The 27,514-nt window shown below is 41.6% G+C and overlaps 1 protein-coding gene across 14 annotated transcripts in view; it reads right to left on the bottom strand.

The window, feature by feature from the left end:
* The window catches only part of GLYR1 (glyoxylate reductase 1 homolog), a 44,058-nt gene that overhangs the window by 14,584 nt on the left and 1,960 nt on the right, over positions 1 to 27,514 (bottom strand). For 3 of the 14 annotated variants that reach the window (XM_061600435.1, XM_061600437.1, XM_061600434.1), the window contains exons 2-10: positions 20,192 to 20,228; positions 18,244 to 18,323; positions 17,354 to 17,410; positions 11,917 to 12,055; positions 11,206 to 11,427; positions 5,834 to 5,920; positions 1,189 to 1,245; positions 320 to 370; positions 140 to 213 (exon numbers count right to left, since the gene is read on the bottom strand). In XM_061600435.1, coding sequence (XP_061456419.1) covers positions 140 to 213; positions 320 to 370; positions 1,189 to 1,245; positions 5,834 to 5,920; positions 11,206 to 11,427; positions 11,917 to 12,055; positions 17,354 to 17,410; positions 18,244 to 18,323; positions 20,192 to 20,228 — 804 coding nt within the window. The other 11 variants (XM_061600441.1, XM_061600438.1, XM_061600447.1 and 8 more) reach the window with 9 other exon arrangements.

Raw genomic sequence — 27,514 nt, 5'->3', positions numbered from 1 at the left:
GCCCAGATGGAAATGGGTGGGCAAGGCTACATATCCGAATTAAGTGGGATCAGGTGACTTGGCTGCTTCCTAAGTCAAAAGGGCAGGCATAGCAGAATTCAGAACTACCGAGAAAAGTGTAAGAATAGGAGGCTCTTACTTCTTGTCTGTAGGAGTGATGCTGCCATTGATAGCTGTGCTGTCTGCTGCCTGAATGGACGTGGACCCTGTTTCCTAGGAGAAGAAAAAAACATAGCCAGAAAATATAATTCTACTTTAGAGAAACAGGCAGCACCTCAAGATTTCAATGAAGGCAAGTCAAAAGGAAAATTGGCTATACCTCTTCACACACCTTCAGCTTCTTCGTGATGGCTTGGTAGCAAACAGCCGGCTGCACGGAGAGGGAAAGGAAAAGGACACATTGGGAAAAGAAGCCTTTTGCTCTCTTGCAGGGCAAGCAGAGCAATATACTCGGTATGAAGAAACTATTCATTATGAACACACACACACCGCATGAGAAAAACAGTTCTCCTTGTGCTGAAACCCTCCACACTCAACCCTCTGTCTCCACTGCAATCCCACATAACACTGTGGACTCAGAGCTGAAGAACCAACGTTGGAGATATCCTGCAAAGAAGGGCAAGTGCACAATAGATACGGTAAGGGTGAATAGTTGTTGCAGGAGAAAGGCCACAGCTCAGTGGGTAGAACAGCTGCTTTGCACAGAGAAGGTCTCAGGTTCAATCCCTGGCATCTCCAGGGAGAGATCTCTTTGAAAACCTAGAGAGCCACTGCTAGTCAGTGTAGAGTCCAGGGCTAGGGTGACACTGAGCTAGACAGACCAACCGTTTGCCTCAGTATAAGGCAGCTTCCGATGTTCCTCTTCCCCAGCTATGCTCCCCAAGGGTAGAGGAATCTGGGTTTAAAAAATGCATATGGGACGTCACAAATGGCTATCACCTCACTGTAGCCTCCTTACAAGCAACTTCTGGTGACCTGCTCTCTGGACTTCTAAAATCATGTCTCTCCCATATATACATATAACAAACTGCTGTTTATCATTGAAATCTGAGGATGCCACAGGATCTCAACAGTAAAGGCATTTGCAACGTATGAATGCTAAAGTAAAACTAATGACACCTGGCACAGAGACTTCAGCTCCTGAACTGCCACAAGTGATGGAACTTGTCACCCAAACCTATTGCTCACCTTCTCTGTCTGGCTAAGCAGGAAGTGATGGAAATGAGGGTCGCCATCTTTCACAGGCTGCAATTGCAAAGAGGCAAACTTAGAAACCAAGGCAACCAAACTTCAAGTCTGAAAAGCCTCCACACATATTTTTAATTGGCCGCAGCTCTTCCAGATTGAGGAGACTCCTTGAAGTGTCTTCCCCAGACTAGACAGTCTTGTTTTTATCTTCCTACCTAATACAGGATGTGTGTCAAGAAGAATTATAATGCTTGGTAATACAGGTGGGAATTAATAGAGTCCCCGAGAGGCAGATTGAGTCGTTCAGCTAAGAAAGAACTGGCAGGAGAAAGAAAGTAATTTCCTGGACATAATACACACAGTGGCCTCTTTGCTGAAAATCACCCATGGCAGTGTTAAGGAAGGCTACTTCAGAATGACTCCTTAGGCCATATTTCAACCTGTGATATATCCCATAAAAACATTTTACAGTTTAAGAACAGGACTCTTCTGGTTTTTAAGCTGCAATCCTAAGCACACTTATTAAACAGCAATCAATTTACTTCTGAGTAAAAATGCTTAGAATTGTGTTCTCAAATTTTGATATTTATTGTTTTATAAGCCACTCTTGATGGAAATTAAATGATGTCAGACACAAACTTGGTAAAGTAATGTTTACAGGACCAACCTATAGCATTATTTCAAAATGCCTATGAAACTAGATAGCTTACCCATTTCTAAAGCAACCTAAAGTGATCTCTCAAAAACATTGCCTTTACTATTCCATTTCTTAATCTCCTCTGTTAGCAGGTTCTTATCATCCCCCCCCCTTTCTATCAATGGTCTGTACAATGAAGAGAAAGGAAAAATGCAATTAGAGTCTTAAGTTAATAGTTACTAGCAGGTTTTGATTTCTCCCACTGCCTGCTTGGGCTTCTTTCAGACTCCAGCAAAGAAAGGATTATAGGAATACAATTAATTCCACAAATTAACAGATCGTTTTGTTCTCAATGTTGTTCTTCTCTCAAGGCCAAACTGCTTGAGACAATGCAAAGTGCATCAGCTGGGAGGGCTGATCATTAAGGGCATCTAGAGAAGGCACAGTAGGGGAATTTAACCCTTTCCTCCTCTGCTGCAATCCTGAAGTATATCTGTCTCTGGAATTAGTAAAATCATCAAATGTCTTGTGGGACAGATTCCAGGACAGAGACAAGACAGACAGAGGTGGCGGGGGGAGGCAGGGAAAGATAACCTCTGGGCTTGCTCCAACTGAACTCCCCCCCCCCCAGCAATCCACCATCAACTGCTCTGTGGGATGGATTCTGATGTGTTTTCAGTATGTTAATATTGTTTGTATTTTTAAAATATGTAATTGAAAGTTACTTGTAAGCTGACTTGGTCAGACTTATATCCCAAGAGGTGGAATATAAGTAATTGTAATGAATAAATAAAATACAGTGCCTTGCAAAAGTAAACAGACCCCTGACCAATGCTCTCATATTACCGAATTACAAATGGTACATTGTAATTTCATTCTGTATGATACACTGAAACTCAAAATCAATTATTGTAAGGCGACATTGGCTTTAAGTTGGGAAACGTTTGTAAGAAACAAAAAAGGAAACATGTTGCTTGCACCTTTCACTGCAATAACAGCTTTAAGTCTCTTGAGATAGGTATGTACCAGCTTTGCACAATGTCAGAGGGATTTTGGCCCATTCTTCTTGACAGATTTGCTCCAAGTCGTTCAGGTTGGTTGGACGTTGCCTGTGGACCGCAATTTTCAGAGTGCTACAGATTCTCAATGGGATTGAGGGCCACTGTAGGATATTCACCTTTTTGTTCTCGAGCCACTCCAATGTTGCTTTGGCCTTGTGCTTGGGATCATTGTCCTGCTGAAAAGTGAATTTCATCTAAAGCTTCAGTTTTTTAGTGGACTAAAGCAGGTTCTCTTGCAGTATTTCCCTGTATTTTGCTCCATCCATTTTTCCTTCAATTTTAATAAGATGCCCAGTTCCTGCTGATGAGAAGCATCCCCACAGCATGATGCTGCCACCACACTTCAGTGTAAGGATGGTGTGTCTTGAAGCATGGGCAGTGTTAGGTTTGCGCCACACAAAGCACTTTGAGTTTTGCTCAAAAGCTCTACCTTGGTCTCATCTGACCAGAAAACCTTTTCCCACATTGCAGCTGGGGCACTCTCATGCTTTCTGGCAAACTCCAGACATGCTTTCAGATGGTACCTCTTGCCACCCAGTGTTATGCAGAGCTCTTGATATGGTTAACTGGTACACCATGACTCCACTCTGAGCCACTGAACTCTGTAGCTGCCTCAAAGGGATTGTTGGCCTCTCTGTGGCTTCTCTCACAAGCCTCCTTCTTGTTCGAGCACTGAGTTTTGAGGGATGGCCTTTTCTTGGCAGTGCCTGGGTGGTGTGATGTAGCTTCCACTTCCTGATTATTGATCCAACTGTGCTCACTGGGATATCCAAACACTTGGATACTATTTTGTACCCTTTTCCTAATCTATGCATTTGCATTACATTATCTCTCACTTCTGTAGAATGCTCTTTGGTCTTCCTTTTCCTTCAGATCCACAGCCTGACCAATGATCCTTTAACAGTGGGGTTTTTATCCTGACAATGTGAAAGCAATTTTAATGGTTCACAGGTAGAGGCCAATGGTAAGGTAATTATGTTCTCAATAGCGCAATTTCTTTCATCTGTGTAAACTGGGAGCTTCCACAGCACAGGGGATGAACACTTATGCAAGCAACATGTTTCAGTTTTTTTATGTTTCTTACAAACACTTTCCAACATAAAACCAGTGTCACCTTACAATAATTGATTTTGAGTTTCAGTGTTTCAAATTAAAATATACAGAACAAAATTACAACGTACCATATGTAATTCAGTAATATGAGAGCATTGGTCAGGGGTCTGATTACTTTTACAAGGCACTTTATGCTTTGAAAGGAAATCTACATTTAAAAAAATGTCCACACAGATGCAAGGATTCATTTAACTTCGTATGTAGTTTGGCCCTCAGGCCTGAGCAATGAAGGGGGTGGGATTTACAAGGGGAAACATGCAACAAGACTCCTATCAGCTATGTTCATAATTCCATGAGTTCTATCCATTTGACAGATCGTATCTCCCTACATGAACCTGTCCGGGATTTGAGATCTTCAGGTGAGGCCCTTCTTGCGTTCCCCACACCTTTGCAAGCACATATGACGCGGACATGAGATAGGGCCTTTTCGGTGGCCGCCCCTAGGCTGTGGAACTCCCTTCCGAGTGAGGTGCGATCTGCTCCCTCCTTGCCGTCTTTCTGGCGACAAGACTGTTTTATTTCAACGGGCATTTGGGATAGAGAACGACCAGGATTAAGTGTCATAGGTTTGGTGACTACGTTATATGATTTTATTATTTTAAATTGTCTGCTGTTTTTAACCTATATTTTATGGTTTTAATTTTTCTCATAGTTTAATTCTTTTTTAATAGTATACTTCTGTATGTTTTTATTGGTGTTGTTTTGAGTTGTAAGCCGCTCTGAGTCCTATTGGAAAAAGGGCGGGGTCGAAATAAAGTTTATTATTATTTTCTTATTATCCGCTCTCAGCTCCAGGCTCTAGCACAGGGGTAGCCAATGTGGTGCTCTTCAAATGCTGCTGATCCACAATTCACATCATTCCTGGCTGCTGGCTGGGATTGCTGGGGGTCTGACGGCAACTGGAGGGCACCACTTTGGCTAACCATGGTTTAATATTATGTACACAAGTTGGAATGACGAAGAACAAACCATCTTCTCCCACGCAGCCAGGAGAAGGCCTTCTGTAGCATTTAACTTTCTACAAATTCTGACTTGTTATCACAATATGAAACAGGATTGTGGTTTAGAACGAATTCTGGTTACCTTTAACAAGCCAATTTTATAACCCAAGGTTTGTAGTTAGCTTGCTATGAAACTAATCTTGTCAATGAGCTTGTTTTAAACCACTGTTCTTCCACTTTTTGGTCCCCAGATGCTGTTGGACTACAACTCCCATCATCCCTATCCATTGACTAAACTGGCTGAGGATGACAGACATTGTAGTCCAGAAACATCCGGGGACGCAAGGTCTGTCTGAAAACATAATTCTTGATTCATATGTAACAATAAGTCAGGGTTCAAGGAAAGTGAAACTAAATGCTGCAGAAATCTCTCTCTTGGCTGACTAAGTTCAAGGCTTCACTGGGGCTTGTTCTAACTCATGCATGTAGTGCTAAAGTATGGTTTAGCATAATATGAAAACCAGCCCAATGGCTCCGCCTCTCATTTCCCTTCGCTGATTTGAGACAGGCAGAGGCTAGGGCAATGTAGAGATGAGTACAAGAGCAGGAGCGAAAGAGCTGGGACAGTGACTGGAGATGGAATACAAAATGGGGGTATTTGAAACCGGTGAGAGGAGCAAAGGTGCATGAAGCAAACAGAAGGTGAGAAATGGGAGAGCAAATAGTAAAAGAGACCCTTGTGCAGATTCTCCCAAAATGTGGGAACCAAACCTTCCGTGAAGGAACATAAGTGTGTGCAGCGCAGAGGATTACTGTGATCTACCCCACAGTACTTTCTACAACAGCAGAAACTGTTTATTGCCACTGAGGGAAAAGACAAAAAATTAAATCACCTCGCTTACACTTGGTGGCCATTTAAAGCCAGCCACGGTGCCAGTCATCATTCTCTTCACCGTGCTCGACTCAGGGATTGTGAGATCCTGTGAAGAAAGGAGATTGATCAAGAACAAAGTTTACTGACAGAATCTCAAAACTGCGTGCGCAGGTGGCCTTCAGGACATGAGAACAGCAGCCAAAGGAGTATGCTAAAAATATTAGGAAGCATCTTTTCCTCTTCCATTCCCCAATCCCTCTTTGGAAAGTATCACTCTCAAAGAGGAACACAACTTCAAGATCAAGCAGTGGATCAACAAGCTGACAAAATAGCTCGTGAAAAACTCAGTGCAAGAAAGAGGAATGAGGTAGGAGGAAATGGCTGGGCTGGTTAGGGGAGGGGAGTCTTGTCTCCCATGGACAAGAATATAGGGGCATGGATGGTGAGGAAAGGCCTATCTGCATTCTGCACCACAAGGGCATAGAGAAGTGATCTAAGCAGTTGCTCTACAATTACAAAGCTTCTTTCCCAAGTGATTTGCAAAGGTCTGAGCCCATAGCATTTGGTGAAAGCAGCGTAATGCAAGACATTACTGGGGCTGGCTTTTAATGGCTGGTGTAAAGGAAACCTGGGATAATTCTGACACACACAGTAGTGTCTTTAGTGGGCTAATTTATTGCTTTGACTTGATTTCCATTTTAGCTATGACTTTGGGGTGGACGGCATGAACAAGAAATCCAACTGAAGCAAATGAAAACCAAGTAATTCATCAAGGACTTATCACCACCCACAGACATGAAAATGGAAATGATTCGGTGTACGTTACCAAGTAAACTTCACAAGCCCGGATGGCACCTAGTTACAGGAAGGACAGGAGACAATGACTCTCATTTTATTTTCTCATTTTCCCTCTGCCATTATTATCATGAAGAAAATAGAGCATAACAGATCCTGGCTTGTTCTTTCACTATTGTTAACATTTTATTAAGTTTGTTTCTTTATTTTAAATACAAAAACCAGCATCAATGTCACCTTTCCTGACCCTAACAGAACTCATCCATCATTAACATAGCTTGTTCTTAAAAGTGTCCCAATTCCTGAAATTAAGGATTATGCCAATAGCACATTACATCCCCATCTATTCCAGTTGCTGAGGGAAAAGGACAGATGAACAGAAGTAGAACTCTTTTCTGGTTTCGGAGTCCTAGCTAATTCTCACTGCTTGTCCACTAAATGCAATTACTTTTTCCTTTATTTTTTTAAAAACATGGCTAAGGTTTTTAGGTTTTGCATTGGCCATTATGTTCGGCAAGGAAAAGGAAGCTATGATGGATAGTATGTGGCTATTCCAAGCCTCTATTTTTCTAGCAACCTTATCAAATATTAAATTGCCTTAGTAGAACTGCTGAAAGAGTAGCAGAATGAAAAAAGTCACCCACGTAACACAATTCTTATCATTTGCTAGGCAAATACTGGAGACTGAAAGTTGCAATCCTACACATGCCTATGGCCAAGTGAATTTACTTGTGAACAAAGATGTGTAAGATCAGTGGAAAAGATGCCCTTAATTGTATTCTGGCTATAACTGCTCTTCAGTAAACTCCTTGAGGAAACTCTAGAGTGAGTGAATGAAAACGTGTGTGTGTGTGTGTGAACTGTAGAGGCTGATCAGGGGTGTATGTGCGTGTGACTGCATTAGAGCAGCCTTTTCATTCTTTCCCCATCTACAATTAAGAAAGGTTTCCATCCCCTATCCAGGGAACCATCATTCATTATTCTGTACCTAGATCATTTCAACCCATACATACGCAATCTATCACTGTGATCTGCAGGAGAGAACATTCTGCAGATACCATCCTATCCGGAGGTCCGTTCCACACAGTGTTGGGATTAGGCCTTTAGTGTGGTGGCACCTACCCTTTGGAATTTCCTCCCATTATGTATCAAACTGGTGCCTTCTCTATTGCTATTTCAGTGCCTGCTAAAGACGTTGCTCTTTCAACAAGCCTTATTCTAAATGGAGATCCTTATCCCAGTATCTATAGAGTAGGGCCCTGCTTTGCAGCGTTCCACCGATACAGTGGTTGTCAATTGCAGAAAGGTCCCGTTCCTATGGCGCTTGTTCCACTTTTACGGTGCTTTTTGGGCATCGGGTGCCATTTTAGACAATGTTAGTCATTGAGTTCCGCTTTACGGCGGATTTCGCTTTACAGCGGCGGTGCGGAACGGAACCTGCCGTATGAGAAGGGCCCTACTGTATTGGGCTTGAATTGATCTTATGTATGTGCTGTGGTTTTATAGGTGTCTCGTGACTTTAAAATTGTTTTTATATATACAGTTTTTAAACATGCAACTGTTCTATATATGTTTTTATTATATTGTAAATCACTTTGGGATGCTTCATGGGAAGCAATTCATACATGAAATAAATACTATGGAAAACTGATGCACATAATACTGGATCAGCACAAACTAAGTGTGATCATCTCAGGAAGAGTCATCTGATACGTGTCTGCAAGCTGCCCTGGGAGAAAGGGCAGGATATAAATCAAATAAATAAGCTCCAGACACTTAGCGAAAATAAAGGTTTTGTTTTATACATCCTGATCCTCATGCGGACAAGTAAAGATCTTCCACCTCAGCTAAAGAGCTTTTTAGCCTTTGCCCCACAGTCACTGTTACTAAAATAGTCCCAAGTCCCACCTCCTCCACAAATGCCTTCAACTATTATCATCTTCAAAGGATGGGCCCTCACCAGTGTCGACTTCACAGGGCAAGGGTATGGAGCAGTGGTGGGGAAACTCTAGTCTCAGTTTGGCCCAAGAGTCTGTTTCCCACAAACCTTGCCCACCTGCTCCATTCCTGATATCAGATGTGGAACAGATATTAATGTGAACACAAAGGAACAATCAAGAGGTTAAAGTGAGCTCCCGATTGTTCCTATGCAAAAGGGGCTCCCTGCTAGCTGCCAGGAAGCCTCTCTGGGGTTGGCTACAGCCAAGGAGGCTCACTTGGTCCATTTTGTAGCAGTTTTTGGACTGCTTGGAACCAGGATATGTAAAGTACCGTCTCCTCTCACACAGATCTGTTCACCAGAAGCCTTGCCCCCTGCAGTTGCCTTTAAAGGTACAGTTGAGCTGGGACATAGGGCAGGACTTTTTTCAGTTCCAGCATTTGGTTTGTGCAACTCCCTCCTTTAGGAAGTTTTGAAAACTTTTCTAATCTGCCAGTTATCTGCTGTTTGAATATGCTTTTACGGCTGTGTTTTAAGTCTGTTTCCATGCATACATGCATGTGAGAGAACGATGACTGGTATGCCACCTTCGGGGCCCTTTAAAGGGCTGAAAGGCAGGTATAAGTTATTTCACAACAAAACAAAACTCCACCTGAAAGGAGTAGAAGATGCTGGCACATTCTTTAGATTACCTCCCAATATTAGCAGTGATGGCTAGGGAGCATTTCACCCAACAGGTATGCTTAGGGTCAGGTGACAACAACTCCTCTACCATCCAGGTCATTTGTCTACTGTCTTCTTACATTAAACCTCCCAACTCCACATTATAAGGGGAAAACTGGGAGATTCAAAGCTGGAAGTCTCTTGTCCTCTATTTTACCTCATAGGTTAACTGACCTCTAAATGAGATGTTTGCTAACAATCTTTCACACCACCTTGCAACCCCTACTGGTTTTAGGCAGAGTAAGATTCCACAACAGTGACAAAACAGGGCAGTTTCAGTTGCCAAGAGGACTTGAGAGCCACAGGCAGCGATTAAAAAAAACCCTGGGCCAACAGCCCCCTTTGCAAAAGCAGGACTTTCCTCCACTGAAACTGGGCTTCTTGCCAAGATTCTCTTGACGTTTTGTATATTGAAAAACTAGAAAATATGCCTCAACAGGATCTCAAGGCAAGAAAGTATGAAGCAGTGGCAGCTAATAGGAGTAGGACTGAGTATGGACAGAAAACAGGCTACTAAAAGTGTCAGGGAAGATGTTGATGGCATTTGGGGTGTGCATGAGTGAATGCTTCTCATAAAAGATCACAAATCATGGAGACAGATGAGAAAAAGCTATTAAACGCAGAGTGTAAGGGGGGGGCAGAGAAATGCCTGCAGTGCTAGAAACATTCAAGGCCAGTCCTGCTTTACCTGGTTACCTGCCATGCCAGCCACTTCTCATAAGCTGGGAAATTCATGCGTAAGCCCCTTCTGAACACTTCCTGAACAAAGGTTGGGATATCAACCATGTAAAAAGGGACACCCTGCCCAGCAATTAGCCAGTGACTTAGCATGCTTCTATTCTCTTAGATAAAGGTCAAAGGGCTAGCTTTACTAAAGATACCACTGATACACTCTCCAAGAGTACATATTAGCAAATACGCACACCCTGAAACTAACCATTTTGGAAATGTGTAACCAAAGCCCAAGTCTCAAGGAAGGGAGTTACAAAACCAAAAATCCTATTTGAGAGCAATTTCTTTACTTTTAATCACAGCGATTTGGTCTGCCCCCAATAAAGTATTGGGACATGTTTTCCCAGACTGCTGGAGTCTAAACAAACCAGTAAAGATGAGACCATGATGGGGGAGGACAAGAAGAAGAGAAGCACACTGTACAATTCATCTGAAAATGAGTGGAATATAATTTTAGTAAATCTTAAATTGATTTGTAATCCTGTTTTATGCTTCTTAGTGGTCTTCAGGTTCAGCCCGATGTAACAAATACTCGAGTAATCCATTCGAGTGGTATGGATTGCAGTGGGGAAGATCAACCTCAAAGTAGGAGGTTCCAACTTTCTTGAAGAGGACAGAGGTTGCTACACTCCACTAGCGAACATCTGTAAGCATCCAACGATGGGCAGACCACAATTGGGGGGAGGAATCAAATACTGGCAAAGAATTAAGACCACATAGAAACGGAAGTCTTCTGGCTTGGTCATCCACTTCTAGAAGCTTTTCTTCACACTCATCCATCCGGACAATTGGCCCTTTACCACCCTGACAGCATTGGAGAAAGGGAGAGGTGGAAAGGGCTGTCATACGATCAAACACACAAATGGGACGGAGATGTTAACAGACTGCTACTGAAGGTGAAAATGTGCTCACATTTCCTTCATTAACGTGCAACAAGATGGAAGCATGATATTATCTTGTTGATTTCCCAGAAAAAAATGAAGAGGAGCTGCTCAATGAAACTTTTAAGCTGAGCGCTCTGCAAGAGCCAACAAAGACAATTATGGACAAAGAATAATGGAATTGCCTGGTGGACCTTCCAACAGTTAACACATGCAACTTTCCAAACGGCCACAACAATGAAGTCATCTGGCTGGCTGTTAGGGTGACGGATTCCATCTGGACAAGCTCACAGAGCACAGGAGGAGATGCAAAACACAAACCTTCTCGTCTTTAGGGGGGCGCCCTCGCTTCCGGGGGCTTTGCTCATATGTTCTCTTCAGTGGGGATTTGGAGCCTCGCTCCGAGGACACAGAAGACACCCTCTTTTTCGGCTTCCTGTCAGACAACCCGGCTTTGTGTTTCTCTTCTCCCACTGACTGCTTGCCCTTCTCTTCGCTGGAATTCCGCCGGTTCTTCTCTTCAGTGGAGTTATGAGAAGACGCCTGAGAGATTACAGAACAGACAGGATGAGGAAAAAGAAGGGGCATGAGCTGGCAACGGTGATCATCAACAAAGATGATGAGTCTTGCCTGGGCACCTGAAGAACGCCAAGGCCCCTGAATTCAGGTCATTAACAGGTTCAAGCTACCAGCGAGGAAAGCAGACAAGGAGAGGCAAAGCACAGCTGTCTGCTCTAAGCAAACATTCACTTTAGAAGGAAAAACAAACTCCAGAGCGCACAGCAAACATATTCCAAGGCTGTAAGGAGATCCAACTCAATTCACTTTAAGCAAGTCAGAGGCGTGGCAGAAAATTGTGAAGACTAAACTGTTTTACTATTACAAATGTGATCATACCACTGCTCCACAGCATAATTCTTGGGAGACAGTCTGCCACCCCTAACTGGCAATGAAGCAAAAAAAAAGGAAGCATGTTGTTCATTATTTCAGGGAACTGCATCAGGAGGCAAAACTAAATGAGAGGCTGCTCACCTGGTCCTTGCCTTTGGCTTTTTTGAGGAATTCTTCCACAGCATCCACAGCTTGCTGGAACCTCTTGCCTTTGTTAATTTTGATCATTTCCTCTTTGTGGGCGTGATAAGGCTTCAGCTGCTCCACTTTAATCCAAGCGCTAATAAAAAAGAAATCAAAATGGTATTTTCCAGTTAAAAACACATCAATATCACTCCTGGATACAATTGGTATTCCTCAGTTGAGTAGACTAAAACCTAAAGCTTTGTTTTACCCCCAGTATCCCCTCTTCCATCACAGGTGAATTGAGTCCTCCTTGGGAACACCAACTTGCGTAGGTACTTCCACAAGTGACACACCAGCCAGCACCCAGCGCACAGCCTCCCCTTAGCTATATTTATACTGTTCCAGTGATCTATAGACTTTTCCCCACTTCAGAAAACAGCTGTGCAGTCCTCCAGCAAGAGGTGAACCCAAGGTGCTGGAGAAGTAGTTTACTTATAAAAACCCAACCCAAACATTTTTCTGCCTGGTGTTTTTCAATCAGAATAGCTCTTCCTCAGATGCCACCGCTGGTTTTCAATGCGAGAGATTTTTCTAGCACCCAAGGTTTGTTTCTGGTTTGAACTGGTGATGCCTGCTCACTTTGCCAGACTTCCAATTCAAAAAAGACAATGGGTGTTTGTTTTTTTGTTCTTCAGTTAATCATCCAACTAGTGATACCTGTGCAAAACCCTGATTCTGTAAATATATGGCTGATAACTGAATTAAAAACATCATCTGTATTTAACTTAACATAACTATTACAGAATACAAGGAAACTTATTCACTAATTATCTTAGATTTTCTTTAGAGATGCATTTCCACACCTTTTGTGATACTTCTTGCTCCAGACTTTGTCCTCATTTTTGCTTAAAATTTCATTTTCCCAACTGTAATCTACAGACTTTATAGCTTCTCACAGAAAAAAAGAATCCCTAAAATCTATGAATATCTGTAGCTTATCTTCCTCAGCAGTCCATCTGCAGAATTCCAATGAAGTTGTAAGAACCATTGTTTAATGGTTAAACAATTCACCTCAATTAAATACTTCAACACTAATGGCACTCCAGCTGCTCAGACTTTAGACACCAAAGAAGCGTCTGCAGGAGTATCAGTAGACAAAACATTGCAGGCAGCAATTTTTGTCCATTAGAAAAAGAGAAACCAAAAGCAACAGCAGCACAATTTCTTTATTAGAACCAACTAAGAAGTCATGAAATTAGTAGTATTTTGAGTTTACGAAACTCTTCACCATGCTGGATGTTAAGCCAAAAAATATGTGTGCATCACAGCATTTGTCTTCATCTGGGTCCTGTGTCATACACGGACACACAAAATGTTTTCCATCTTGAGTTATGGTGAAATGCTCAACTACAGCTGACTTCATGGGAAGCTTCTTTGACATTTTGAATTTATATTTCAAAAAATTTGTCAATCAAAATTTATTTTGAAGCCAGAGTCGGTACATTTCTACCGACTCCGACTCCACCCAAAATTGCTCCTGACTCCGACTCCACAGCCCTGGTACTTCCTGTAGTAGAAGCCATTGCACGGTCAAAGTATTTCCTAACAGTAAAGGAGGGGCAACTTCTACTTGCACAGAGCTGTGTACATACAATAGAACCCTGCAGAACAGAGTCCTCTGTGCCTAATGTTTGAATTAAAAACGAACAGCAGGCAGGAAGGCAGCATCTCTCTCCTGATTTAATGGCCGCACTGCACCCTGAGGAAGCAACTCTATCACCAGAGTTGTCACTGTTGGCTTACAAATCTAGGTAATAATTCATGAAATAGGGCCTCTAAAATTAAGCCTGGCTCAGAACATGCAGCAAGTGTTATATTACTATAATAACACAGCAGATAAGGCTTATCTGAGGCCATACTACAGGGCTTAACAATCATTTCTCACATGCAGGGAGCAGAGACCTTATGACTGCACAAGAGTTGTTACTTAAGACGAGAATATTGAGCAGGAGGATAAATCAAGGCTGAACCAATATGTTCCCTTTTCACCACCCACTTGCAGATAGCAAATAAAACAAAATGGGGAGGCATCATTCCAGCAATTTTCAGGAGGCAGAAAACTGAGCAAAAGGAAGAGACTTACTAGCACTCCTCAGGGCAATTAGTTTCTTAGATGCCCCTGAGAATGATGCTAGCATCATATCATCATGCAGCAGTGATCCCAGGGCATTTCTGAGAAATTAAAAGGACACCCATACAGAAGTGTCACCCCGTAAAACTTATGGTAGTGAAAAAAGGTGAAGCAAGCCAGAAGTTCAGATTAACTGTAGCTGAGCTTTAGGAGAAATATAAAGTGTTTTTATTTTTTGTGCAATGCACGCACACACAGCATTTCTTCCTTTCCCCCTCCCAAAGAGAGAGGTGGCAAGGGCAGGTTAGCAGCTTGTCCATGGTAAGAGATTGGCTGTGTGTACTAGACCCCCCCAACCTATTTTGTAGTGTTGCATTGGAGGAATATTAGTGGCAAAAGAGGTGCTTGTGGATGGACACACACCCCTCCCAGGATAGCAACCCATTATGAATCATCCCAGGCAAGACTTTGGGGGGGGGGTATTGGGGAATTTAATGCACATCCTAAAGAGAGAATATTTGGGTGGGAGCCAGGCACTAACTGTCAATGATAAAGGGATATCAGTGAGGTGAAAGTAAATGAAAATGTGACTGTTTAGAAGGGTTATGTTTAAGGAATAGAACAATTGTGTTTTTCTTTTAATTTTGGGCTGTAATCCACCTTGAACATTTGAGTGGAAAGGCATGTATAAAAACAGAGAAAGGCAAGCAAGATCCTGCTCTACCATTGCACACAAGTTTGACACCAGGACCATAGGTGAACATACCATGAGACACTAGATAGGAATTCAGAATTAGTCAGCGTTACTTGCAAAATTAATTCTATTACTTTAACTATGATACAGTTACTGAAACTGAGCATGTAAGACTCCCTTTCAGATTGCTAGTATTTTGAAAGCATGTTTTGTTTTATTAATGTGTGTCCAAAATACACACTCTTGTCTCTGAGGAATCAAAGTGCTGGGGACCAGAACTTGAACCTTTAATTTTTTATTTTTTTTACAATATCAGAAAAAGTACAGTAGGGTCCCGCTTCTCAGCATTCTGCCAATACGGTGCCAGCGGGGCGATCACACTACAGCTAATCTTCCCCTCCTCCGGCGCAATCAGACTCCTGCTCAAACTGATCGTGCCCGAGGAGGGGAAGATCTGATCTTTTCCTCCTCTGGTGCGATCAGCGGGTTAGGTTCCAGACGCCCCGCGCTACAGCTGATTAGCTTTTTGGCGGTTTTTGCTTTTCGGCGGGGGTCTGGAACCTAACCTGCCATATGAGTGGGGCCCTACTGTATAACAGTACTCTCAAGTTTTCAGATAAGGAAAAGAGATTTGCCCCTAAAGGTGTTAGACTGTATTACACACCTTTGTAGAATGATTTCTCATCATCTATAGGTTCTCCTCATCTATTTAAGCAGCCCTTTGGCTTTTGAGATGTCAGCAAACGTTGCCTATATACACTCTTTCAAATATACCTTTGCACCCAAATAAGGGCTAGAAACTTGCTTTTCTTGTCTCCAGAAACTAAAATTTTGCAACTAATATAACATTCTGTGCCCCTTCAAATTGCAGCACACACAGTGCCCAGCTTTTATCCTGCTTTTCTCTCATACATTGGGGGTAGCTGTCCTTGAGCCATATTATCTACTGCTCAGTGGCCAGAACTCATTCGATAGGACATGATTAACAAATTTCTCAGGGCTGTGCCCTTTAGACTACAAATTGGTAGAGGAGGTCAACTAAACCACACATAAAGCTCCCATTTATTTGGTACATCAACATTTTGATTTGCTATCTGTTCACTTATCTATGCTGGGACAAAACATTCCAGTTTATTCAACCCACTTTTCAAAAGCTTCTACTCGAAATAGAAGCATATAGCAGTGCTTCTTCACACAGCACATAGCTGAAGTATGGAATTCACTCCCACAAGAGGCAGTGATGGCCACCAATGCGGATTGCTTGAAAAAAGGATTAGAGAAATTCGTGGAGAACGAGGCTACTAGCCATGATGGCTATGCTCTACCTCCACAGTTGGAGGCAGTACGATTCCAAGTATCAGTTGCTGGAAACTGCAGGAGGGAAGAGTGCTCTTGTGCTTCGATACTGCTTGTGGGCTTCCCAGAGGCATCTAGCTGGCCACTGTGAGAACAAAACGCCGGACAAGATGGACCAAAGGCCCGATCCAGCAGGGCTCTTCTTATGTTCCCATCCCCTTTTTTTGCCCTCTCCCAAACTGTATTATTAATGTACTATTTCTTATCCGCCCTTCACCATATGGTCCCATGATAGGTTACATCAATATAAAAATACAGTATTAAAATCAGTTAAAACAATCTACAATCCTAAAAATAGTGTGGGTTCTAAAAAATAGGGTCAGTATTAGAAACAGGTTTAGAGCACTGGCAGGTATGCCCCAATTATTAAACGACATAAGGTATTCGATTTGAAAATAAGCACTCTTTGTGTCACTCTCAGCATTAGTCTTTAAGCTCCAGAAAACATAAAGCTGAGTCTAAAAAAAGGTTATTTTTTTTTTTTAAAGAAGAAGCTGGGGTTCCCTAACTGTGGTCTGTGAATTTATTTATTTATTACTTATTTATTTCATTTATACTCCGCGTTGCTTTTCACGACAGAAACCCAAGGCAGCTTACATATGGTTCCCCGGTGGTCTCCCATCCAGGCACAGACCAGACCTGACCAGCTGGCCTTATGTGCCTTCAGACCATAGCCTGGGACTATGGTCAGGTGGTCCACAGTGTGTCTATGGATTTGTGGTTGAACATGGGAGATGGCACATTCATCACCCTAAATATGGAATTCGAATTGTAATACAAGAAAATACAATGTAAGAAATAAAAGCAGCAAGAATACAATTAAAAACCATACAGAATCCAGCACTACACATTACAATTGGTACAACACACAGAAAAATAATTAAGCGGTCCACCATGACCCTCAACAATTTTCAAGCGGTCCGTGGGGGGAAAGTGTGGGAACCACTGTCTTAATATATATTGTGATGTACATTTGACAGGTTAGCATTGTTTTTAAATGAAATGAATGTATGAAGGTCCCTTAGAGCATCAGATAATTGGTCCATCTCATAACAGTAATTGGTATTATGTGGAACCTGCAACAAAATGTTGCAATGTGGAGCGCTTCAGTTAAAGGTTCCATTCACCCCGTTACACCCCCCTTCCTCAACATTTTGTACCACTGAATTCTTATGGGGCTCTTTTGGGGATTCCTCAAACCTCTCTGGGTTTTTCCCCTAAAGATTTCTGACCATCTGCAAACCTCCATGTTATCCCGAGTCTGCTGATACCTCTCTCTTGTACATGGGTGGTGAAGTTTTGGCTCCAGCTCCTCAAGCACAGGAAGACTTGAAGCAGAAAGAGAGAGATGGATGATTATGATACTGTATATAATGATCCCTTAGGATTGTTCGCTCACTTCTTGATGGGCTGCACATACTTAAGTGTCTGCAAAATTCACCATGAGCTGAGCAGCTGACCCCTTCCCCTGGTTTTCTGAGCATGCCACAGAGGACCCTCTCCACCCTCCTGCTCCATGCTTATGACATGCAGAAGTCTGGATTTTACCAACTGATTGGGAGGATCACAAAGATGGTCGGGAAGTCCTGCCTTTGGTAGCAGTGTGTGGAAATTGGACTAGATGTCTTTTCAGGCATCTCAGTCAAGTTTCTTCCAATTTCCCTGTACTTCATTGACACTAACTGCAACAACACTCAGTATGAAAGTCTTACTTTTAAACACACACCCCTTTGAGAAGCTCTGCTGTATAAAAACTGGGGGTGAGAAACCTGTGATCCTCTGCTATTGCTCACCTACAACTTCCATCATCCCTGGCCACTAAGCTTATGGGAGTTGAAGTCCAACATCATCTGGAGGCCCACAAGCTTCCCATCCTTGATATAAATATTAACACCAACCACACTTTCAAGTTCTCCACAATAGAGGGAAACATAATGTGTGATAAAGTATCTAAAAGGCTATGAAATGTTTTTTCTGAAGCCTAGGTAAGCTGGCACCTTGACCACCACATAGGCTTCAGAGAACCTTCTGCTGCTAGCTGATAAATTAAGACCATTTTTGCAGGGGGTCATGGAACAGCAGTGTGCCAGAATGCAGCTTTTCTACAACAGCTAACAATAAAATTCCTCCTCCCAGGAGAGAAAAAGAAGTGGGTACATACTGGTCTTCAGTCCCAAAAAACTTCACAAAGAAGCATTTCTTCCCACGAGGCTTCTTCAGGTCCTTTGGTGGGTTAACAATCTGAGAGAGAAATACAGGAAGCCACAGTTAACAAGTAATAAAAACTAAACTTTCCACCAAGTATACTCACTGCTCCCCCTCCAAAATATATCTTGTGTGCTTTGGTAAAGAGTACCATGAAACAAGATTAGGGTGATATTGCAACTAAAGGTATATTCACACCAGTTGAAGGAGCTTTTTTCTGTGGTTCCTGGCTGCAGCACTACTCTCTACAAATTCAAAAGGCGAGAGAATTTGCACAGCATAACATTTTATCCCATGGGCACCTTCAGATGTATTAAAAAACTGTCCCATTATAAAAAAAATACACCCCTGTGTTTCAATAGGTATATATAAAAATACCTCATTCTGTTAATTTTTTTAGAGATCAGTTTTTCAGGCTACTTGTATACTAGATTTTAGGGCCCTGGCTCACCAGGACACACCCCTAACAAATTCTACTACTCTTGTAAGTCAGTGAGCAAGTGAGGCTTGCATTGTGATGTTCATAAATATTAGACAGGCACCATCTCTGTTATGTTTTCGGCGCCTAATGAAGATCTTCCTCTTCAACAAGCCTTATAGCTTCTGTGTTGTAACTGCTTTTTAAGATGTTTTTAAAGCTTTCTAAAAAAGATGTTTTTAAATATGTTTTGTTTTAATATTTTAAAGTCTGTTTTTATGATGTTTTAGAGTGTTTTTGGTGTTTTGTTTGCCGCCTTGGGCTTCTGCTGGGAGGAAGGGCGGGATACAAATTTAATAAATAAATAATAGCATGATGCTCAATGATCATGCCAGTCACTCTGATATTGACTAAGGTTAGTTGGTAATTCTGCAAGAAGGTTGGCATGGTTAAGCACTCCACACACAATGAAGTATCAGTATAGAGAGTATCACGGACATTCCAAGGTAAACGCTTCAAAAGCATAATGGATGCACCAGCTTATCAGGAGATAAACCCAGACATTTGTCACAGCTGTCAACTATTACTCCAAGGGTAACTGCACTACTCAGAGACTATACTGCAGGAATGGATGACCTTATCAAAAATTGGGGGGAGAAGTTAAACGTGTTAGTTCCCATTCAGTATCTATCTGCTAGAATCAATGGCATGGTTACTGCAATTATTTTGTTTAATTCTTTAAAGTACAGCCATGCTGTGACGGAGACCAGAAACTGAAAAACGGGTTGACAGTATTGCTGTTGGAGACTCAAATTCAAACAATGACTTGTGATGCAGCATGCATTTTCAGCACTAGATCTGGAGTAACAGCACAAGAGAACAAGACTGGGTAGCTTTGTAATTGGGAGGTACAACTGGCAGGGGTGTTCCATGCCATTGGGAAAACTCCCTTTTTCAAAGGTTTGGCTGAACAGCATGCCAGGCCAACTATGTGGGTTTACCTAGCATGGCACTTTCTGGCACATACAATTATTGTGCATTACAGGGCATAACTATGACACTTCTGTTGGATATCATTCAGAACTGAAACAGAACTTTTGCAAAGTACTTTTAAAAATGAACAGTTATCCTTTGCATTGATTTGAGAAAGTTGTTTCCCTTTGGCTGTTGTTATTCATCAAGATTAGGTCCCACTGAACTGAAATGGTACTCGTTTCATTCATAACAGCTTACTGCACAATATATTTGAAGGTGTTGTCAGGGCTCATTTATGAAGCGAGGGTAAACCTGTTTTTCAGAAAGGTAGATGAAGTTAGCTACACCCAGTAATACAACTCATTTCAAAACCCACCTAACATAACATGCTGTGGAGCAACTGACAATTGCAAGACATCTTGATGGACATTTTGGATTTGGTATTAATAGAACTATATTCCCCCAATATGGAGACGGCCACAAGATAACTGAAGTGTACACCAGAACTCACCTTTCCTGGCCAAGGAGGATATCGGCCCAACTTCCCCCTATGGAAAAACCAGAAGTCAGCCAATGGCTATCAAAAACAGCAGCAACTCTTCCACATCCTTCCCCTACACAGTACTACTAGAAAAGAAAATCAAGAGCTATTTAGCAAAGGAAAGTATGGATCCAGGACAGTATTTTTCCACAGATACTACAATACTTCTACTACTCTGGAACCCAAGCAGAGCCTTGCTAATATCTTCTTGGGTTCAGTTGTTTCCCAAGATGACAAGCGGACTTGCAAACATGTCCAAAAAATGTATCTGTCCAGACACATTTGTACTCAACTACATGCTCACTCATTCCTATGTCAGACATCTTTTTAATGAAAAAAAGGTAATTCCCAGAACATTCAACTGAAGGAAGTTCTTATTTGCCACAGGCATTCAGGTCAATGACTATTCACAATCCTGGTGACAAGCCTCCCAAGGAAAAATGAGAGTACAACTAACAAAGAAAGCAACCAGCATAATGAGAAACTAATGGTTCTTCGTTTTGCTAAGTCTCTGTGACCCCTTTTCAATTCTGTTACATAAATTGGTTGCACACATGTTTAGTTTGCAATTAGTACAGATTGCTTTAGGTCCACACAGGCTTGAATCTTGCAATTGATCCCTGGCCAAAGCCTCACTATTCCTTAAATGCACTGCTTTTCAAATTAAAATAGTATCGCCTGGGTAAACTTAGTATCCCATAATAGCTGCAGAGCTCAAATCCAAGGAGCATCCCTAAGAGCATCGCCATATATGGAAAAACATCTACACACATCTACACCGCTATGTATGAAAACCACCATCCAAGCATGTAGTCATGATAAAGATAAGCATGTGACTTTCAAGCATAATGCTTACAAATCCTTTCCCAATCACTGTGTGTTGCATCCCTCAGAGAAACAGAGGTGTTCAAGTTACACCCCACCAATTTTCTTTTGCTGTTGAAACCATCAAATCACTTCCTCACAGGAACGGAAGGGGAATAGGTCACATAAGCCCAGAGAACCACCAGATCCCTTGCTTAGGCAGGATATATGGTTTTATATAAAAATCAGAGGTTTCCTTCATTTGCCAGCATCATAAAGTAAAAAAAAGAATAGTTTAAAGTAAAGATTCTACGAACAATAAAATCTGAAATAACCTGTACGCTGGAGGCAGCCAGTGCAGCACCCACTAGATGTTGTTTGACACCTGCTTCCAGCATCCCTGACCTTTGGGGATTCTGGCTGGGGTAGATGGAAGTTGGAGTCCAACATCTGGAAGGCACCACATTGGCAACCCCTGCTATATGCCATGAGGTCAACTGGAAAACATGCTTAGAAAACAATTTTTACATAACCTCTACATTTTGTTTTATTTACAGTAGGCAATATACCTGCCCAGTCCTTACATTAAAGGCTATCTGCAAAATTTCCCGCAGGTTTTTTTTTTTTTTGGGGGGGGGGGAAGAGCCTGGGACAGATTTAAAGGAACAGGCCTAAAATCTAATTTTGTACCTGGTTGGGGAAACAGTAGTTTTCCTTTGCTTTGTGTATTCAAGTTCTTTTTAATGCTGCTAAATATGAAAATACAATGATTTTCTCATGATAGAATGTGTAATTGTCATTACTCCTAAATAGCTTGTTCTGAAACGTCCATGCATTGATTCTCAAACTACTTGACATGGAATGAAAAGAGAGCACACATACCAGTAAAGTACTGTGAATGCTGCCACTGTCAGAAAAGGAGGGGGCAGGAGATGTTTTGCCCTAGCAATTATGTGCCAATAGCGTATTGTCTGATTGTTGTACAGTTTCTAATAATAGGCTAAGTGGAGAAAGTTTTGGCATATAATAGTCTGAGCTCCAGATGCTATGTTTTCCTTGAGTGAAAATCTAAACAAGATTTATGCATGTTATACTCATTTTGCAATGTTTATTTGCATCTTTTCCACAATGGTTCCACAAATTATTTCAATATATTCTTTATCTCTTGCAGTTGTTTTGAACTCTCTATGGCCCAAATTGGACAAAGAATATGAAGGTTTTAGCTTCAAACTCTTACACAATTGTTCACAAAATTTTGTGAACAATGATTAACCCAAGAAATGAAGGGTTATTGCCTACAAAAAAAAAAAGATTATGCAATCCTCAGAGGTTGTTACAGAACATCACAATGGTCCTTACCTTGTAGCCTACTAGATGTATTACTTGCAAACAACACGTTTTGAATGTTATTCACAATAAGGACACTGCTTTTATTTATCTGTCCCTATCTACAAAATCCACGGAAATCAATGTATCATAAAGCTGGTTTTAAATTTAGTTTAACACAAAAAATGCACAGCCCACCTTGACTAATACCTTTTTATCTCATTTTAGATCAAACCTGCATGGGCAAATCACACTACTAAGCACAATCCAGATGGTCTATCACCATGACTCCACAGGCTTGTTTACACAAAAAAGATACAATCATGTAACACAAAAAAGATACAATCATGTAACGTGGGCTTAGACAATCGTGTAACGTGTGGCTCTTCCCATACTGTTCCCAACCCTCTAGAACAGGTTTTCAGGGACCACAGGAAGGAAGGAGGAAATGGCAGAAATTGCCTCCCCTTTCCTCTAGCAGGAGCATCCAGTGCTCTGACTTCCACACAGAGGCATGCTGGATCCTATCTATACATTATAAAATACTAAAAGAATAAATCATTTAGGTTTCTACAATTTGCAATAACTAGGGCCCTCTGCAGACCCAAAGCTTAAGACCTCACACACAGAATCACATTTCTAAGTAACAAGCCACAATGCTTTTGGCAACAGTTTACACACCTGGCCACATGAGACATGGTAGAAACATTACGGCAGATCAAGAAGTACAGACTTAGAAAATAGCTAATCCACACAGAGGTATAGACCAATGGGTGTGGCTGGGGGAAAGACTTCAAATAATTAGGTGGCAGAAGCAAATTAAACAGCCAGCCCTAAGTAACAGGAAAATGCCATAATTCTTAGCCTGGACTATCAGGCACCTATTTTTTTCCCTATTTTTACCAACAGATGTCGGTCAAGACGTGCACTTTAGGCTACCTGAAGCCTGGAGTTAATGTGAGATAGGTTAAATGCACTAGATTAGGCAAACATCACACTTTACTGTCTGGGAAGCAGTGATGTGGATTTTCCAGAAAATTTTTAACTGGAAAATCTTTTGATGCCCTAAAGAGAGCATGATTTGATGTAGAATGTTTGACTTAGTTTTACTAAATATACATAGATTTGCAGACCAAGGCAATGTAAGAATTTTAGTTTTGGTTTTGATTTTACCTGCACAGCCAATCTGGTGAATTCATGTTTGTATAATGATGATGATGTGTATCTGCGCTTCTAATTTACTCTATTTATGACACAATGAAACATATGCACTCACATTTTCTAAGGATAATCACCTGAAAAACAACTGCCATGCTTGTCCAATGTTGTACTGACATCCGTTCAGCAAATGAGTTTTATGAAATAATTTTTAGAAATTAAAAATGTTCAGCTCGACATCACAGCTGAGGAGTGAAAGTGACAGATACCTGCACCACTTAAGTCAGTCCAATATCATAGTGTGCAGAAAACTCTCATAATCCAAGCTGTGCTATGATTTCAGTCATTACTAAAAACTGGACCAACCCTGGCGACACCCATGAATACATGATTAAATAGGTAACAGTAAAACATTCAGCAAAATAGCTAACAGGCACTCAGCAACACCAAGCCTTAATTCACAAAAAAACTCAAGGTAAGCAAGACAAATGCTGGGCTAGACTTGTAAGGTGTACACAGGCCATAAAGCCTGTACTGTTTTCTATAAGGACTCAGACAAGAATCTTTAAATTTTAGCTGGCAGTAGTAGCCACCTGTTTCTTGCAGCTGATCTCTGACCTTTCTCCAAGTTGCCTGACACAAACAGAAGCTCTGGGGAAGTATTCTTGATGCTCCAAAGCATACGAAAATCCATCACAAAGTGAGAAGCTGACCCCCTCCCTCATGCCAAAGGACTCGAGTAAGGCCACATCTGCCTCTCCTGCTTAGCACGAAACAAGACCTCCCGACACACAGTGTAATGGGTGCAGGGGTAGATCCAGGAATTGCCAGGAATAGATTTATGGTTGCCAACAGCAACCTGGCAAGTGGATTTCTGGAACTGACTTCATGCCACTGAAAGTTCATCTTGATGGTGCAAGAGGGACAAGTTATGTCAGAAAGCTCAAAGTTAAATGAACACAATTACCCTTCACTTGGTCTGGAAGACAAAGCCCAAATGCCACTTGCCCTTAGGGCCAGCCTTTTCCAATTTAGTGCCTGCCGGATGTTGTTGTACTCCCTCACCATCCTTCACCACTGGCCATGCTTATTGGGGCTTCACTGGTAGTCCTACCAACACTCCTTTAACAGGCTTTGTTGTATATGAACTAAGGGTGGGGAAACTGTGGCTGTGTAGGTGTCACCCACCTACAACTTCCATCACCAACGACTACTGGCCATGCAGTCTGCGGCTGATGGGAGCTGGAGTACAACATCTAGCAAGGACTAGATTTTGTAGACCAAAACAATGACCAAGCACCAGGTTGTGGAAGGCTGCCTTAGGTTATACACAGGGAAACATAGCTTTCCTCCTACTTCAGCATATTAAAATTCCCCCACCTTCCTCTCAGACCTATTCATATGGCTAACAAACAACATTCCTGATAGTAGGAAAGAAAAGCAATAAAGAGTGAGCCAAGGACTGCCACAATAGACACAAACTTGGAAGCAAAGGGCCAAGAATCAGCACTGGCATACAGTACAAGCAACAAACAAAAGCGAGAGAGGAAGAGAGGCACGAGGCAAGGGAAAGATGGAGCAACAGTGTTAGGGTGACATTCACTCACTCTGCTACTATTTCTCATTACAGTAACCATCCCACAATTTGGTAAGATTCTCATTTACATACTATATTAACAGAAGAAATAGGACAGAACCAAATAAATCATCAAAGTCCATCCACACAGCTACATGGGAATTCCAGCCTGAACTCGCATTCAGAAATTTCACAAGCAGGGGTGCAACAGCGTACACACATACTGGACAAGCATCATCTGAAGAAATCACGTTCTACTTACTTTGCTATGTAAATTTAACTTTAAGTCTGAGATGATTATAGCCATGATTGTATAATAAGCTTTCTCTGGGATATAAATAGTTGCACAATTGTGGGTTAAGTATTTAGCTATTTGTTTCAAAGTTTAAACAATCTGTTCAAGACCACCATATAGCATCAAAATTTGTGAAATTCCTAATTGTGAAAAGACTTCCAAGACGCCATTAGAAGTGGAAATAGTGGGGAACCTCAGGATTACTTCTCAAGATAAAGATACATGCCAGTAAGTCATACTCATGGATGGTAAATGTGTCTCAGACTCTCAGTAGCTGCTCCCAAAGTTTCATCATTCACCATGTTCTCTTGGAAAAAGATTTGTGTATTGTAATTCTAGTGTTATATGACCCATTTTGAGAACTCGGGAAAAAATTGCTCAATGGCTCTTCAAAGAAGTTAAGTCATGCTGCTCAAACATCACTGTCCAACATACATAGGGGTTTAACTGCCTGAAAGGTACTTGCTACTTGACGGACTTTCAATAGCCCTGATTCACTAACCTGGAAAAGATGCAAAATGGCTTCCCAGGCCCAGTAAAGTCTCTACTCAGAGACTATCAAGCAGCAATTTAATTGAGGCAAGCCAAAAACCCTATCTGGATTGTATGGAGGGCAAGGTTAGATAATATGAAGCCCCTAGGCCACATAGCTGATGTAGTCTCATTTGGCAACCCTCCTGTAGTGAGAAATTCCTCAATGGGAATCATACTACCTATAGACTTTGTACTGCATATCACAGACATATGCTTCAGCGTAGAAGCCACAACTTTGTATCGGTACTTGGGTACTGAATGATGGGGACAAGAGCATGTGGTATCTGTCAATTTCCAGAAAGCTACGCCAGTCTCTCCAAGAAATCCATTCCTAGAGCACTGCTGTCAGCAGACAAATCATTTCATAGAATTAAGTTTTGCAGTTCCAATTCTGTATTTGTACATCAACTCCATGATAGTCACAGATAATTACTGGGCCTATCTTCTACTAAAGATGCTGGTAATTTCAGATGGTTATCCCACTTGGTACCTCATTCCTAACACAGCCAAAGCAACTAAGCCAATTTGCATTTTTAGGACTAGTCTGGAAGATATAAGTGATTAGAAAGTGAGTGCTTCGAATTCTATACCAGTGAGCAAATGGGCTGGCAGAAAAAGGAAGGAGGGCTCTCCTTCTGTGCCATGTATGGACAACCCCTTCTTCCACTCCCAGCACAGAAATCTAACAGGTCACCGCAAGAGGGGTAGAACTCTCCATCTCTTCCTTGCCAGCCCCCAACAGGCAAGTAAACATTTTGCAGGATAGTAACCAGTATGGACTTATTTGTAAAACTGAACTAAACTTATTTATTTGTTCAAGTTTATTTAAATCTATTTGCTCAAAGATTTCCAGAGAACCCACACTGCATTTATGTGGGACTTTCAACAGCCACTTTCTAGTGAGCTCATTTAAAAACATGACTTGAGGCTTTGTTGTGTTTTTAAAAAAATATTATTAGACACATAATGAGTGGGCAGCTGACATGTGGCAAACAATTTCATGGAACACGTTCCTTGTGACTCTTAGCCCATAATGAGATTGCAAGAAGTCAGAGGAGTGTGAAAAAAATTATTCTGTGAATCAAAGGGAAAAATTGTGTTTTCTGATTGAGGAAGAAAATTATGCATCACTCCATTCAACAAATTCCAATGCAGCTTAACTTATTTGCCAACTACTAAATATGTTTTAACAGCAAACCATTATGTTGTGCCATAATATCTTCCAGAAGTGATCCAGCTTCTATAGTAACCGCTGTGTTTCATTACCTGATTAGCTGTTGTGTGGGCTCTACTGGGAACAGGTTCCTCAGTTTTTCAAATGGCACTTTTGATTGGACCAACTTGCATAAAAAGGAAAGCAACCTCCTTCTTTTGGCATGAAAGGCACTTCGCATCTCAGGTTTCCCATCTGTAAGGCAGCTGTATCACTGACCTACCTCACAAGGCTGTTGGTGATGAGAACAAAAGCTTGTGAGGACAAGAGGGCACTATGCATTGCACACTTTCGTGGAAATAAGTTCTGCTGAACGCAGTAGAACTTCAATATGCATAAGTGTGCTGCAATAATAGACCTGGGTTTAAATCCCTGCTCACCTATTGA

This window comes from Rhineura floridana, chromosome 17, assembly GCF_030035675.1.
Source record: "Rhineura floridana isolate rRhiFlo1 chromosome 17, rRhiFlo1.hap2, whole genome shotgun sequence".
Classification (NCBI taxonomy): Eukaryota; Metazoa; Chordata; class Lepidosauria; order Squamata; family Rhineuridae; genus Rhineura; species Rhineura floridana.
This window is presented reverse-complemented; position numbering and strand designations above follow the sequence as displayed.